The sequence below is a fragment of the Lepidochelys kempii genome, chromosome 2, assembly GCF_965140265.1.
Source record: "Lepidochelys kempii isolate rLepKem1 chromosome 2, rLepKem1.hap2, whole genome shotgun sequence".
NCBI lineage: Eukaryota > Metazoa > Chordata > Testudines > Cheloniidae > Lepidochelys > Lepidochelys kempii.
Genome location: NC_133257.1, coordinates 243,165,392 through 243,183,079, shown reverse-complemented (window position 1 = coordinate 243,183,079; position 17,688 = coordinate 243,165,392). Strand labels below are relative to the sequence as shown.

General features: G+C 41.2%; 1 protein-coding gene across 4 annotated transcripts in view; it reads right to left on the bottom strand.

The window, feature by feature from the left end:
* The window catches only part of CCNY (cyclin Y), a 227,813-nt gene that overhangs the window by 21,849 nt on the left and 188,276 nt on the right, over positions 1-17,688 (bottom strand). For all 4 annotated transcript variants that reach the window (XM_073334456.1, XM_073334457.1, XM_073334459.1 and 1 more), the window contains one exon: positions 6,170-6,336. In XM_073334456.1, the coding sequence (XP_073190557.1) occupies positions 6,170-6,336 (167 nt within the window). The remainder of the gene's footprint in view (positions 1-6,169; positions 6,337-17,688) is intronic.

The following is a 17,688-nucleotide window of genomic DNA, read 5'->3' as shown; positions in this document are numbered from 1 at the left end:
AAACTGCAGAATTAAAATCTGCACGTGTGTGTTTATTGCTGTGATACATTTAGGCTACATGTTGATTGCACAGGATCAGCGTGATATAAAGTGGGCAACAGGTGATGAAGGGAAATAGTTGAGGCCGAGAGAGGAAAATGTCACCTACAGCAGCAATGAACGACAACTAACTATTTCTCTCCTCTCACTTAATACAGAGGCTGTCACCTTGCTTCCACAATATAGCCCCACTTTCTATTCAATTCCCACATTCAGTTTTTAGACATTGATACATATCAATATTCCCATTTAAAAACTTAATGGGGGCCTAACTTTCTGACACTGCTCTAATAGCTCTCTAGTAGCACTAAAATAGTACAAGTTTTACAGAAAATCCACACTGGCATAAAATTTAACATTTGAAGAGTTTACCAGCAAAATACAAGATTTGACTTTCTCCAAGCTAAGTCTGGAGGAATAATATAGAACATGAAGCTTGTTGAGGTAGAGAGAGAGAGAGTTTGTCCATCTACTGAGGAATATACCCAACTTTGACGAAACAACACACAGCCTCAGACTTCTTTTGACTACATCTTGGCTTCCAGATTTCCAGGTAACATCAGTAGATCATCGGCAACTGACTAGCAAAACTATAGACACCTATCAAAACATACACACATTCCTCATTTGAGCTAATGTAATTTAATTTACAGTAATCTATTGTGGAGAGTTGGTAGTGCTGTACTTATGGCTACCCATCAAGTTCACCCGGAAGCTCAGACTAGCACAGAACACAGCTACATTTCTGAGTGGTGTGAGCCAATGCATTTATATACCTACAATTCAATTCTCTACATCAACTCCCTGTTTGCTTCTAGCTTCAATTCAAAGTGTTGGTATTGATCTATAAAGCCCCAAATGGTCTAGATCAGTGGTCTTCAAACTGTGGGTCACGGAATGTAAAGCACTGGGTCACGGCGGCTCTGGTCAGCACTGCCGACTGGGCCGATAAAAGTACCATCGGCCGAGCTGCCTGGCTAAGGCAGGTTAGTCCCTACCTGTTCCGACACATTACTGTTCCTGTGCTCCAGAAGTGGCCAGCAGCAGGTCTGGCACCTAGGCGGGGGGGGGCACCGGGCTCTGCACTCCCATTGGCTAGTTTGGCGGTGCCTGTTGGCGAGAACCACGTGGAGCTGCTTGCGCACTTAGGAGCTGGACCTGCTGCTGGCCGCTTCTGCGGCGCAGTATGGTCTATGGTGTCAGGACAAGCAGGAAGCCTGCCTTAGCACCCCCACTACACCGCTGACCAGGAGCCACCTGAGGTAAGCCCATGTCACAACCCATGCCCCTATCCCTTGCCCCAGCCCTGAGCCCCCCCAAACCCAGAGGCCCTTCCTGCACCCTAGAGCCCTGATCCCTCCCACACACCAACCACCTGCCCTAGCCCTGAGCCCCCCCAAACCCGGAGCCCCCTCCTGTACCCCAAACGCCTTATCCCCAGCCCCACCCCAGAGCCCTGGCCCCCTCCCACAGCCCAACCCCCTGCCCCAACCCTTATCCCCAGTCCCACCCCAGAGCCTGCACCCCCAGCCCAGAACCATGCCCCCCTCCTGCACCCCAACCCCCGGCCCCAGCCCAGAGCCCCCTCTAACCCTGAACCCCTCATTCCCAGCCCCACTTCGCAGCCCTCACCCCGCACCCCAACCCTCTGCCCCAGCCCTGAGCCCCTCCCACCCCCCAAACCCCTCATCCCCAGCTCTGTTGGGTCACGGGCATCAACAATTTTTTTCAACTGAATTGCCAGAAAAAAAAAGTTTGAAAACCACTGGTTGTCTGAAAGACACTTTAACAATTGTGATAGGGTATAGGGTGAATGTTTCGACTAACAGCTGTGTTGTGTTTGTGTGTGTTAATTTCAATATTTAAAGCCCTTGGCTGCCCAGTGTTAGGCACGGTAGAAATTCATAATACAATCCCAATTACTTGAAAAGCCTTTGGATGAATTAGCTATATACATAATCATGGAAGCTGGTTTAGCAAGCTTTGAATTCTGTGCTTAGGTGTTTGGTATTCCCCTGAACTAAGAGCTCAAAGCCTGCAGAGCCAGCTCACCCAGGATCATCGAATAGGGAGCCAGCAGGCTTCCCTGAGACTGCTGGCTTTGGAGCTCCATTCATGAGGACTACAAGAAGTTTGCAAGAACAGACCGAAGATGCTCTGCAGTACCGAGTTACACAGGAGTTCCAGGGCCTAAGGACAAAGTCCCCTGGGGAGCTCAGTCCTGCCCAGCCAATAAGCTCTGCAGGAGCAGAGCTTTGGCTAGTCCTCAGAAGACAGATAGGATTTAAGGATAATCAAGAAGGTCGGTAACATTTTTAGATCGGTGAAGTTTGACTTTAACAGCACCATCATGCATTCCATCCACCTTTTCTTTCTCTTGACACCAGAACATTATGTCCTTTCCAGTGCAGCTTCAAATTCTTCCTCTTCAAATGCACCTTTGACAAACTCAAAGTGATGCTAAAACTGACAATCTCCATCACCTTATGTATGACCCGTCTCAGGTAAATGGTCTGAAATATCATGGAACACGATCAGCCTTCATTACAGCCACTCAAAACTCTTAGGTTTCAGAGTAGCAGCCGTGTTAGTCTGTATTCGCAAAAAGAAAAGGAGTTCTTGTGGCACCTTAGAGACTAACTCATTTATTTGAGCATAAGCTTTCATGAGCTACAGCTCACTTCATCTGATGCATTCAGTGGAAAATTCAGTGAGGAGATTTATATACACACAGAACATGAAAAAATGGGTGTTATCATACACACTAAGGAAAGTGATCACTTAAGATGATCACTTAACTCTTAGCCTTTCCAATCTATGCAGGAAAAACACAGCAACTTCAAAACCATTTTTTAAAAAATGAGATATGCTCATCAGAGGCTAAGTTGCAGAAGGAGTGAAAAGAGGTCTTTACTGCAATTCTCAGAACCCAAATATCAGGAGCACGGGAACAAGACCATGCAGAGAAAGAGTAGCTTCGCGAAATCCATCATGAAAAAACTCAAAATAGCCAAGAAAACACTGCAAAAATGTACAACATGGAACAATTCTACAGAGGCGGGGTGGATCAGGTGACCTAGCACTGGTAGGTCTTTCCCATCTATACTTTGTATTCTCAAATCTTATCCTGTCTGATTTTGTTGGACTAGAAGTGGCATCAATCTTTTACTGATTATTTTTAATGGTAAAAGTTGAATTAAAAAAAATACCCAAAGCGGCATCTGCCATATTTCCCACATCAGTGCCATGTGGGTATGTGTTTTCCCCATGCCTCCTGGATGTGCGTATGACTTACCAGAACAATCAGGTTTTATTTATTTATTTTTGGCCCACGACAGTAAGCCCTCATTAGAAATGGCCAGTTAATACTGATTTAGACCAAACTTTCTTAATATTCCAGTAATGATAGGTCACATTTTATAAACCTCTTACCAGCCAGAGGGACCCCAACATGCTTAATATAAAGCACTCAGCTGAATCCTAGCATCTATCCTTTCATTTATAGATAATTTTGAGACCAGCCATAAGCCTGACAAGCCGTCAGAACTAATTGGAAACTAAACTGGGGCTGCTTGAGCAATAATCTTGGACCTTCACTGCTTTGAGGCTGTAATCTGAGATTTAAAAAAATATGCTGTCTGTATAAACATTTGTTCTCCTTTCCCCTTCTCTCACCCCCAGCCCCCAATGAAAAGCTTAGACACACCAACTATACAAAGTCTCTTTAATGGTTATGCGTCAACATGATTTAGAGCATAGACCAGACACTCATGTTACAATAATTCTCAAACGTAAAGTTAACATTCAAATGTATAAAAGCTACTATAAAAATGTCAAACAGTATATCTAATTGGGATTTTGCTTGGTTTACCAACAGTTAATTAGAAAAATTCCCATTGGGTTTTACATTTTTGGTAAGATTATGAATGCTGCACCAAAATGATCAATGGAAGAAAAAATTATATTTTTTTAAACGTCTTCTTTCTAAAGTGTTCTTTTTTGTGCTTTTTGGAGAATATTAATCATATTAATATTATTCCAGAAAAGCACAATTACCACAAAACATTACAGGAAAAATAGCCATAGTTTATGAGTTATATAATTATCAAGAACATGTAAGGAAGCAAAATTCAGGTATTAGCTTTTTGCCTCGACAGTCATCATAAATCAGTTTTTCCTTCTCTCTCTCTCTCTTTTTAATTATTTAATAGCTAGGGATCAAAAACTTCTTAAAAAACATATTCAAACTGAAAATTATTTAAAAACAGAAGCAATCTACAACAGCATGTCCTGAGGAAAGGCAGCTGAAAGCACTGAATAGAGCTCTCCCCATCCCTGGCTGTAGAGAGGGCACACAAATAAGCGTATATGAATATGTCTGATTCCCAGCAGATAGCCTCTTGCTACTGCCTACAGTTAATGGATTAGGGCCAGACTGCTAAAGGTGTAGGTGCCTAAAGATGAAGATAGGTGCCCAGTGGGATTTTCAAAAGTGCCTAGAGGCCCTGGGTTCAACTTCTGCTGACAACCAAGCAACACATTTAATTTACTGATTTTAGATTTATAAAACTCTCATTATGTTACTCTGAGCATGTATTAATTCATAGGATATAAACAATTAAACCAACAAAACATCAGCGAAAGTTCTCAATCCTATTTAAACAATCTCAGTAAACACCCCCCCTCTTTCTCTAAAGAAGCTAATCCTCTACAACCTGGCCCCTCAGGGAAAAATATATGATACGAACAGCGCCCACAGCTTTTACATCCATTCCCTAATGGAAAACCATTTTACACAAATACCTACACAGATAGTTTCATGTACAGGAGCAAACTGTAGTTTGCCCTGTGCAGGTGCACTGGTGAGCATTGGGGATGGTGCAGAGAGCACATTACCTCCTCTAGCATACCTGCGTAGGATGCAGCAGCCATGCTGAAGCAGTTGCTCTAAATACCAGAGAATTGGTTAGTATTGCCTGTGGTACAGAACACGTGGCCTGGTTCTCACGCAAACCTGAAGACCAATACTGGGGGAATACACACTGCGCTTTTAAAGAACTGTTGTTTTCTGAGTGCATTGGCCTCTTGGAGGCATTCTACCCAATTAGCACTATGCTGGCATAATGACTCCAGCCTCTACCGCTCCACTGCTATTCTCACATATACCCCAGGGCACCTCTGGTTGAACATGGTGCATGTCATGTAACTATATTATGCTTTCCAGCATCCCTACATGTTCCACAGAGGTCTACAAAAAAGTGTCTACAATACCTAACCTACCAAAATTTCACCCCCAACAATCTACTGGGAAATATAGTGCTTACAATTCCGCTTTCTTGGCTGGCCCCTCTCTTACTGCTGGACTATACCTTTTAAAAAGATTTAGTGTTATCTTTAACTGGTATTTATCCTCCTAGACAAAAAACTATAGCATCACAGTATGATGCAGAAAGAGGTTGGGGGAAAGTGGGAAAATTTCCCATTCCAAATTGTGTTTGTGATTTTTAACACCCTGCAAGCTAACGTGGGAAGACAAGGAACAAACCCACTAAAGCCAGTATTTCTGAACAGCAACGGCTGTATCGGTTGTGGGCCAGAGGCAACTAATGGACTTTGATGTAATGCAGAAAACATCATCCTGTATAACAAATCCAAAAATTGTGGACCACTGTCCACAAGCAGAATCAATAGTGGCAGTGAATATTATTTAAAAAGACACAGGTAAAGAACTGCAGGCTTATTATTCCTCTTTTTATTCAACAACAGTTTTTAAGCATCCAGGGGGCCCATTATTTGCCACTCTTGCACCAACACACATCCCAATAGTAATGTATATTTTAAAAACAGTGCTGTAACAATTCTGTTTTACTAGAACAATAAATTGCAAAACAAGTGCAGTAGACACCATTTCAAAAATGCTACAATCCCACAGAGCAATCAGCAACAGGCATAGTTGTATTTACAGTCCCAACAAATTCATCAGAATCTGTTAACATTCCATGTCTCTAGATATAGTCTGGAGTGCACTAACTTTACATAATAAAGTCTGTTAGGGAGTATAAGAAACACCAAACACATACACACAAAATTTTCGGCATCCATAGACTGAGATAAAACATATGGAACTCACATGTCCTCAACTGTGATATCTTTCAGGATCTGGCAGTAATCCACATTCCACACTGCCTGGTCGTCCCAAACTTTGGATGCCAGTAGAATTGCACCCAGTACAATTCGCTTCCAGTTTGCTGGACAAATATCTATCTCTGCGTAAGTTAACAGTCTTTCAAGATATACCTGGGAAGACATGTTATAACCAAAACTTAGTATATTCTTCTACTTAATAGAAATATTAGGGAAAAAATGTATTCTAAACAATCCGTTCCACCTATTTTAACTCAATGATCTGATCCCGTCAAGTCTGTTTTGGAAAGGAAAGAAGGATTTAATCCATTCATGCAAAACTAAATTAAAGGTTGGATCTGGTCAATCTATGTTTTGGTTATGACTTCTTTCCTTTCTGATCTTAATCTTGACATAAGAAAACAAGCAGAGTTTGCAATTGTCTTTAATGAATCCACTCATATTAATCAGCATTTGAATGTCTTGACATAACAGTGAAAAAAACAAGGGCAGGCTAACAATGCTGTGCACGGACAATTATACGACAACTTAAACCATGGGTGTAATCCTGGAGAATCAATCAAGCAATATACACTTATAAAAACAGTTACACGTTATGAAAATTACACAGAACACCTCTGTTACAGTGGTCTGCACTTAAGAAGCTTATTTGCACCTTGAGAATGATGGGATCCTAATTGTCCTACTTATATCATACTGTTTTAAATGGACTATGAATCTATATATGCCTACAGTGTCCCACACATTATAACTATGCCACTGTCACCAAGGAGAAACATCAGATACAGTCTCAGTGAAAGGATTTCATACATTTCTTCTGTTGATCAGAGATTATTTCCAAACATTCTAATAAAGACTTTGGTTATTTTTTTTACATTATATCCTTAAACACAAAAAAAATGAAAAGCAATAAACATGCTACCCAAAACAATAAGGATTTGTAGGGCATCACGGGTAATGTTAACGTCTTCAGAAAATAAGAAACTCTAGAGATTTAAGTGATACCAAGAACAGCAAGCACCTAGAAAAGTGAAGCTGGACCTCACAAGATCCTTAAATCAGCATGTGGTGAAGGAGCTGGCTGGGCTATTTAATCTTTAGCTATAATTTGCTGAGTTTGAAACCTACTCCGTTGTGTGTAAGTTTTGTGCACATCTAATTCCTAAGTGCATGACTACAAGTTTCGGTTTAAATGGAAGACACAATATTTATTATAATACTTCACGCCACATTAACTCACTAAATATTACCCTACCATTTGGGGACTGACTACCATGCACCCTGTGTGTCTGGGTAGTATTATTTCCATTCAGGTCACACTAAAGGTTTGGTCAATGGACATTACTTCAAACTGCACATAAAGCTAATACAGTGAAGCCAGAGAATTTTGACTTTTCCACTTCTTTCACTGACTTTTTGGTTAGGGATTCATTTTGAAAAGATTGAACATCTAGCCCACAGACACATGACTGGTTTTCTAACTGCCTGCTAACACCCAATTGCAAGGAAACGGGAATTCATGGAAATATCGTTGTTTTCAAATAAGCACAAAGACTGGTATTACTTCTGTAACTGCACAGACATGAAATAGGGAGAGCACCTGACCCTTATTGTGGTGAAACTTTTAATCATCTCAGATTACTGTATTTACAATTTGACATAAAAGAAATAACAATCAAAATTCAGGTTTCAGAGTAACAGCCGTGTTAGTCTGTATTCGCAAAAAGATAAGGAGTACTTGTGGCACCTTAGAGACTAACCAATTTATTTGAGCATGAGCTTTCAATCAAAATTCAATAGTTTGTTGCTGTTTAGAAAGACAGAAAGAAGCAACTACATTTCAGCATAACATGAGGTCCTGTGATCTCAGACCTGACTAATTCATGAATTTGTATGTCTTTACTGAATCTTTTAAAAACAACACAATTATAAATAAAAATTTGTTTTTGGAGCTCTGCTCATGTAAGCACTCCCAGTGCTATATAAAAATAAATACTATAATTAAATCACATTTTAAGAGAACAACAAACACCCACTGAAAATTATACAAAAAAGGTGGCAAATCCAACACTAGGGAAGAGATGTGTCCAGAAAGGTAAAAGTGAAGAAAGAGGACTGATCTGGATGTTGAAGAAGAATAATTTCAACACTCCAGGGCCCACCAATATGACGATCAACCTGCTAAAAGCAACCTCCAGTGATGGGATCTCTGAAAAGAAGGTGGTGAAAAATGTTTCACATGTAGCCAGAGCCCAAACTACTCAATAGTGCCAATTTGAACTCCATCTGCCACTTAGTGAACTGCCAGCGTAAAGAGCATTACACAATTACAGTTGTTCATAATGCAGACTGTGAATCTGCTTACTGGTTCGAACAAGCCACAACCAACAGGAATGTCCTGTTGTGAGCTGAGTTAAACAGGAGACTGAATTTCAGGAAAATGCAAAGTAATGCATTAGGAGAAAAATAATCCAAAAACACGGACAGATATTCAGTGGGAGGGAGAAACTTATGGAAACTGTAATGCCAAAGGGGCCTAGAGCCAAACTCAGCTGTGTTGTAAAATGGGGCAACTCCACTGAAGTCACTAGAGTTACACTTGCTCTAAGTCAGCCCTGAATTTGATCCCCACTGTGATGGTGAACAACATATTAGATTTGAACCGGCAAAGAGATAGCAGGAAATTCAACTAATACCATTTTGAGCTTCCTATAGAGAGTCATATCGTATCACATCTAACAGGGAGGTAACAGTCCCTGTCTATACAGTTCTAGTTTAATCACAACCACAATATTGTATTCAGTTCTGGGCAGAAGCAGAAAAGTAATGACAAACTGGAGGGAGCTGAGAGAAGAGCAAGGAAAATGACAGAGCTGTAAGTAGGCATTTTAGCGTCTTGGGCAAGCAAGCATATTTTACCTCCCTACCATTAGTTTTTAGATGATCTGAGTTAGGATATTACAGAGTAATGATAATGCATTTTGTAGTAAGATGAGGCCCTGAAACATAAACCCTTGGTATCAGAGGCCCGGTCTGAGGCCTGAACTAAAGTAATGGTCAAGACTTCGCTAACAAAGCAAAGTTAAGCTATGAGCCAGAGGCAGGCCCTGCTCACAAAAGGTGGCATGAAGGCGGCTGCTAATTGGACGTATACACATACCTAAAGGGTATCAAGTACTAATAGGATAAACCTGTGTCAGGATGGCACCAGAACATTCCGGCACGAATACATTCCACAGAAATAATGAGGAACAGGCTGACCCATCCTAAAAGACAGGGTCAAAAAGATAGTATGATGGATAGACTTGTTGGTTCGAACCAACATGTACAAGGAGAGAGGCAGCACCCCAACAGGCAGAGGGGTTGTACCTCAATACGTCAGAAGTGATGTGTAACTTGTTTGTACCTGTGTATAAGAATGCATCCCTGAGTAGATGTCTTTGTCCGGCCTAGGGAGCAGTGGAGAGTCCTGCCACTGACTGAGCTGGGTCCATTGTCAAGGGGGCACATATTCGTAGTATGTCCTGTGGAGTCTGCGGGAAACTATTACTGTGCTTCATTTGACAATAAACCTGGCAGGGTGTCTTCATACCTTAACAGAGTCTGTGGTCATTGGGGGTTCTCTCGGGGTCTGCTGTGTAGCGATCTGTGCAGAGCCAGGGCAGCACACAGAGGGAACACACGCACGCAGCCGACCGTTATCAATATTGGACAGAGCAGAGCACCACACTTGTGACATCTGACGACATTTATTTTTGCATATTGGTACAGTACATAGACAATAAAAGCTACTGTACAATTCTTTTAGGTGCCACATTAATTGTCACACAATCCTTTAACATTCCTTTAGTATCCTCCTACATAACCTTTAAATAAACTCATTGATAGGTACTGAAAAAAAACACGGACTGAAAATAATTGTAACAAATATGGATACTGCAATGACTTAATGGCATGAAACATATTCAGAAAGACACATAATTGTATTTGTTTATAAAAAGGTGATACTGGTTTCCACCACCTCACAGTGAGATTCTGGCTAGAATAAACAGCCACCTCTCTCGATGACACGTAGGAGAATAAAAGGGACTCAAGAGTAAACAAAGAACGAATTTACCTCAGAGGTAGATTATCTAGCAACTGAATTACCAACAAAGCATCTGACTCTCTGTAAGCAGAGGCCACCCTTTCTCTGGCCTTTATAGAAGGGGTGGGAACATTGTAATATTTCTGTTTTTTACCTTTTGGATTGTGATTTTATTTTTCTAAGAAGAGTTTGCTCTTGGTACAATATTTATGGTTGGCTTATAACTGATCGTTTGCTTATCGGTACAATATTTATGGTTGGCTTATAACTGATCGTTTGCTTATCGGTACAATATTTATGGTTGGCTTATAACTGATCGTTTCTCCTCCTAAAAACCTGCCAAGCAAATTGTGATTATGCCCCTTTAAAGGTGAAGGACTATAGCAGAATGGCTTGTTTATAGAAGGCCAGTTGCGAAGTATCATTCAGTTGGGGAATCTATGTTGTGACAGCTGATCAGAGGCATGACGCATCCTGCATCTTGACAGGGAGTTAGACTAGATGACCTTTGCAGTCCCTTCTAACCCTGTGGTTCTATGACACTTGACTTCTGGCCAGGCGAGGCCCCTCTCACCTAAGTGTGGCGACAGAAGAAAGTATATGGCTGTGGTGATTGTGAAATCAGAGTATGCTGTGCTTCAGTGAGAGAAATGCCAGTGCCAGGGTTATAGTGGCTAGATGGACATATTACCCAGGTGATGGCCCCGGTGTCGTAAAGACGGGTGTCAGGAATAGACTGGCTGTGTCACAGCCTAGAATGCTAAAAGTACAGGATACAGTGGACATGCTTCTTCGCCAGTGCATATCTCACCGGCAGCCCCAATCCAGATCTGTGCTTAATGTGGATTTCCCTACTGTACACTTCACCTGTACTGTAAATGTCCTGTATTTTTTATCTGTTGGGGCACAACTGAAAATTGTCCCTTGCCCAGAATTAGAGGCATTTTAAAAGAAAAGCCAAGTGGTATTCAGCATCCTGGGCCAGTCTGCCCTGAAGGTGTCAGTTCCCTGATGTGTGAGCGCACCTTGCTGGCCAGCGAATGGAGCATTATTACAATGGATCAGAGGGAGGCTCCTTATTCTGTTCTCTGTAATAACCACTGAATCAAGCTGGGGCCGCAACAAGTAAGGATAGGTCGCAGTAATAGGAAAACACAGCTAAAGGAGGGAGCAGGGTGTTTTATCTACTCTGAGTGTTCACTAAAAACTTAAGGTATGTTTTACCTGTGCAGTGTTTACTTTCTTTGTTTCTATTGTTGCTTCCCCTAACTGTATATCATAAGCAGCCCAGGACATCTTCATTTTTCTTTTCTGAACACTTCCTCCTAAGCATGGAAGCTCCTCTGCCCACACCCTATTTTTGCAAACAGGGCAGGTGGATCATCCCATCACAGTAATTGTTACCTCCTCTGCCACCATCTGACAGCACCTCAGCCCTGGCCTGAACACTGGCTCTTACCTCCCTCCCCGAATTTTGCTCATCAGCCTCTGTCAAGGTTCCTCCCCCACTCTGAACTCTAGGGTACAGATGTGGGGACCTGCATGAAAAACCTCCTAAGCTTATCTTTACCAGCTTAGGTCAAAACTTCCCCAAGGTACAAAATATTCCACCCGTTGTCCTTGGACTGGCCGCTACCACCACCAAACTAATACTGGTTACTGGGGAAGAGCTGTTTGGACACGTCCTTCCCCCCAAAATACTTCCCAAAACCTTGCACCCCACTTCCTGGACAAGGTTTGGTAAAAAGCCTCACCAATTTGCCTAGGTGACTACAGACCCAGACCCTTGGATCTTAAGAACAATGAACAATCCTCCCAACACTTGCACCCCCCCTTTCCTGGGAAATGTTGGATAAAAAGCCTCACCACTTCGCATAGGTGACCACAGACCCAAACCCTTGGATCTGAGAACAATGAAAAAGCATTCAGTTTTTTACAAGACGACTTTTAATAAAAAATAGAAGTAAATAGAAATAAAGAAATCCCCCCTGTAAAATCAGGATGGTAGATATCTTACAGGGTAATTAGATTCAAAAACATAGAGAACCCCTCTAGGCAAAACCTTAAGTTACAAAAAAGATACACAGACAGAAATAGTTATTCTATTCAGCACAATTCTTTTCTCAGCCATTTAAAGAAATCATAATCTAACACATACCTAGCTAGATTACTTACTAAAAGTTCTAAGACTCCATTCCTGGTCTATCCCCGGCAAAGACCCAGACTATAGACAGACCCACAGACCCTTTGTTTCTCTCCCTCCTCCCAGCTTTTGAAAGTATCTTGTCTCCTCATTGGTCATTTTGGTCAGGTGCCAGCGAGGTTACCTTTAGCTTCTTAACCCTTTACAGGTGAGAGGAGCTTTCCCCTGGCCAGGAGGGACTTCAAAGGGGTTTACCCTTCCCTTTATATTTATGACAGCCTCCCTCCTGCCTCTGCCTCCAGCTGTTTGATCCCTGGCCTGCAGTCAGTTTCCACCCTCTGCTCAGACCCTGCCCATCCCCCTCAATTTGCCCCCTTTAACCTTTTCAATCCTTAGCAAGAGCAGCAGCTTCAGCTAAGTAGGAGCCAAGCAGCACTCAACATCCTGACCACCTGCTGCCCTGACAGGGTCCTAGTGCTGGAAATCCTGCTCCTGCCGGGGTCACTGGGCCCGCGAACCTGCCAGAAGCGGGGGGAGGGCCGGAAAATGATCAGAGAGAGGGGAGGAAATATTAGGAAATATTCAAAGAGCTAAATATGTATAGCTTGGCTCAGAGAAGATTAAGGACATGAGATACAGATATTTGAAGAGTGTAAATACCAAGAAGAAAGAAGAATTATTTAGGATACAGGGAATATAGACTAGAAATAACAAGCTAATATAAATAAGAGCACATTTAGGTTGGAGGGGTAATTCTCCTTGGGGAAGGAAGCATGGCCAGCACCCTTTCCAGGGGCCTGCAGCTTTAGAATCAAGTTAGGACTCCAGAGAACACTATTTTATTCTTATACTACCCTCATCTCCATAGTATTTAAGCACCATCTAGTAGCCCATTAAGCAATCTGTCCTGTTTGGCTGGTTTTCTCTCTTATCCTGTCTCTAAGGGGAGAACTGTGTGTGCAGCTTAGTGCTCTGTTTCGGTGGGGTTTTGGTTTTTTTCAATGTACAAGCTATTATGCACTTACGTTAGAGAAGGCAGATCTGAGAAGTGTGTCTGGCACTTGGAAGGTCTGTAATGGTCCTTCGCTTCTGCGGGAGTTCCTTCCACAGACTCAGACCAAGAAATCTCTGTCTCCTGCACAGATGAGCTTTACCCTTATGATAGAGAGTTAAATTGTGCCAGAGGAACAGAGTTGTTGGCTACCCTCTTCATCCCAGTGCTTCAGGCCATCTCTTAGGTATGCTGGACCCAGACCATGAAGCACCTTGAAAATAAGGATCAAGACTTTGAACTTGACTCAATATTGTACAGGAAGCCAGTGTAGAAATTAGAGAATGGGTCTGCTGTTCCCTTGGTAGCCTGTGTTGCTGAGGAGACACAATGCAATGTTCTGGCTAGTGGAAGTTCCTGGTGAGAGATGCTAAATCAGCACCAACTTTTGGAGCTATTCCAGCTGGCTCTGGGCCCATTTACAGAGCAAGGCTTTTGGGTGATTATCACCATTGTAGCCCTAATTTTAAGCAGATTCACTGGCAGCGTGGGACCAAAACTTGGCTTCTGCTGGCACAAGCCAAGAAATGGCTCTAGGCTCAAGAAAAACAAATGCTGGGTATTTACTTGTGCAGCTCCCACTGGTATTCACATCATCTGTGCAACTACGTCTCTGCACATTTAGCACTCGGGTAAACGCAGATCTGCTCACTAATTTCAATCCAATTTTTGTATCAAATAGACCTAAGATTTATTGTGCTTTTCTAATGTCTTTGCTAAGCTCATTATGTTCTAATTCTCCTTCTTCCTTAACTTACAAAAGTAATAGACCTTCTGTATTTTCCTGTCTTTAGGATCAGTTGCTAAATTAAAGGGGACTAAATCTGAATTTAAAAAGTTCATCTTAGGGAAGTATGTTATAAAATGTACTCATCTGAACATTGGAGGAAATAAATCTGTACCTGAAAGAATCAGGAGAAGCAATCTGTCATCTTTACTGAAGACTCATCTCCACGTGACTATCTCAGTAGATTTTTCTGTTACAGAACCATAAGTAATACAATATAATTACCATGTATGGTGTTCAGAAGCCAGGAGTTAAATGCCATGAATTACTTTCACCCACTTAAGAGAGTTTGATCCATCTTTAGAAATAGTACTACTGCCTTAACAGATTGCAGACATTCTGGAATAGCACTTTATTTCCATGTAATTGATCCCTAGGGACTTGTCTTTCTGACACTAGGTTTATGCAGATGGAAGTCCACAATGCTTCCCTAGCTAAACATTCACGGAGCTGGATTCTAAAAACTAAAAGCACTTGCTTACCCCAGTTCACTTTCCCATTCCTCTCAGTATTTTCAGAGCCTCCAAACCCCATCTTTACCCAATTATAATCACAAATAGTGTGGCCACAAGACTCCAACAAGCATGATTATGGAGTCTACAGTTTGGCTCTCAGGTTGATTGGTAACAAGACTGCCATATAGTGAGCTCAGTTCTTATTTAAACAAACACCACAGGATAGAAAATGTTTGGTGGCCCTTGGCCAAACAAGATATGACTTTGCTTTTATTATCTGAGGCTGCAAAACAGGTTGGACCCCTGCCACACACACACACACACTTTTTTTTCTTTAAACACTAACTGCACTTCAATCTTTAAAAAAAACTTTGTTTACATATTTTGGTTACTTGAATGCTCTGCTGTAGAAAATCTTAAGTAATGCTCATTTAAAATTTTTTTTACTTTGAAATATGCTGTGCCCCCAAACTCCAGAAGCACTGGTCCTTATATTAAAACAAAAACAAAAACAAAAACTTCCTTGATGTATTTGCCACCTAAGCTGGCCTTATCTGCATGTCTGTATTACATTTGTTCATTGAAAATGTCAAGCACCAGCTACATACAACAGATTTTCCTGTAGAAAACTTGGCATCTTTGTATTTCACTGTAACCACAAATGAAATTCTTGGGTGTATCGTGTAAGCAATCTTTGGGCATTTTTAATAATACAAACATAAAATAACAGAATTGAAGCTAAAATCTCAGTCAGAATAGTAATAATTCTGGCTTTTTCTTGGCCATTTCACAGAATTTACACCAAATATCGGATTGGAGGTTACACTCAGGACATTAGCAGTCTAATATTTTAGCCATACATTAAACTGCTTAGGTGATTTTTCCTAGCTGCGAATACCTTTCTGATGACACACTAATAGTTGAATAATATTTATTACATACTTCAAGACTGGAGAAGACTGAAACCAAAATGGTATTGATTTCTTTGCTTTGAATGAGAGCTAGGAAAAATTCAGAATTGCCATCCCATGGGAAATTCCAATATTTCAAATTTTGTTTGCCTCCCAAATTGGGACAAAATATTGAATACCAAAATTTTTGTGCAAAGACGTATTGAAAAAAAATTTCTATTCGGGAATATCAAAGCATTTCATCTTAATGTTTTCTGGTCCAAACAAAATATTTAGATATTCCCAAATCAAAATGTATATTTTTGGCTTATTGAACTGACCCTAAACACTGTTTTTAGTCAGTTCAGCATTTAACTGCTCTTCCCCCAGTATGAGCAACTGCTTCATAGGAGTTACGGTTCGAGATCCAGATATTCAATTCCCATTTACAGGCCAGGCTTCCTGGCCGGACAACATGTCCTATGATGCATCTGTACTCCTGTGCCTTCCATAATACACCACACAGACTGCAAGAGGAGAGACCATGTTGTATTAAGGGAGATGTAGTCCCCAGTAGAAGCCAGCCCAATGGAGAGAAAAGGGTCTGCACTGCAAGTCCTATCAGCAATGCACCACAGTGGAAAAATGCAGCTTAATGTTAAACTGACTCAAAATAAAACCTTTTTAGGTAATTTCAACAAACCAAAATGTTCCAATTCAGGTTGAACTAACGCAAAATGAAGTATTTCATTTTGATTTTTCCCAATGGAAAACCACATTATTTTTTTTTGAAAAATTGAAAAATGTTCCTAAAGGAAACGTTGATATTGAAGAAACTGTATTTTCTGTTGAAAAAAATCATTCCAATGGAAAATTCCCAACCAGCTCTACTCTTAATGGCTGTTTTTATCATCGGACAAAATGGAGGCTACGTAGGGAGCACTGAAAAGAAATAACTTGAAATTGCCATCTCTATTGCAACACTGGCAAGATTCAGACAAGTTGTTTGTGTGGCAGATCAGATGTTTCAGTGACAGAGCAGCTGTAAGAAAACAGGAGTAATTTGGTGTTCCTTTCCTGTTCTGCAAAATGCAAGAACTCTGTTGACCTACACAGTTCTGCACTGAAAGCATTTAATTTTGGAACAAGCTTCACACAAGGCCCAAACGTGTGAGGTGCTGACCGCCTTCTGAAGTCAACAAGAACTGAAGGAACTTGAGGGCTCAGGCCATTGAAAATCCTTCAATACTGAGTGCCTAAAATTTAGGCACCTAAATGATTCAGTGGCCAATTTCCAGCGGTGCTGAGCACTACCTGCTTTAGTCCCTCTGGGGAAAGAAAAAAAAACAGTCAAGCCACTTTTACTCAGATGCCTAAATGCATCTAGGTGCCCAAATTAAAAAATGTTCATCTAAGAACTTTAGAAATCTCAAAACATTTAAACAAGAGCCCAGTGGAGCAATGAAGTGGTAACAGTAGAGATTAATTATGTCAAAACCAAATTTACTGCAGATTTGGGTACAGTGAAAACTAGGTATTATGAAAACTGTAGCAGAGGTACTCTTTTAGACTAGATGATCTCTTTTCTGAAAGAGATGTGGGGTCAATTAAAGGGTAGATTCAGAATGCTCATTACATCATCCAACCCAGTCCATGTAAACTGCTCAGAAAGGGTTGGAGATGGGGGGGGGAAGGGAAATGTACTTACTTGGCTTAAAATTTACTGTCCAGTCAAAATGGCTAGTTACATGTGAAAAATTTATACCACAGTGACTACCACTGGGAAAATGAAATCCCTGATTAACTATCTCACCTTAAAAAGATAACAGAGTAGCAGATGACAGAATTAATAATTACATATTTCTAATACAAAAGTCAGCCATTCTTGAATGTTTCTGGGGGGAGAGAGAGAAAGCACAAAGGAGCAAGTGGGCAGCCAACCTATGGCTGACTGAGCTGATGGAAATCAGCTGGCAGTATCAGAATGTTATAAAATTCTCAGACAAAATACCAGCAGTAGGAGCAAGACCTCCGCCAAAAAAACTTCATTTCTCATCAGCCATCAACCTGAGCAGAGAAGGAAATATGAAGG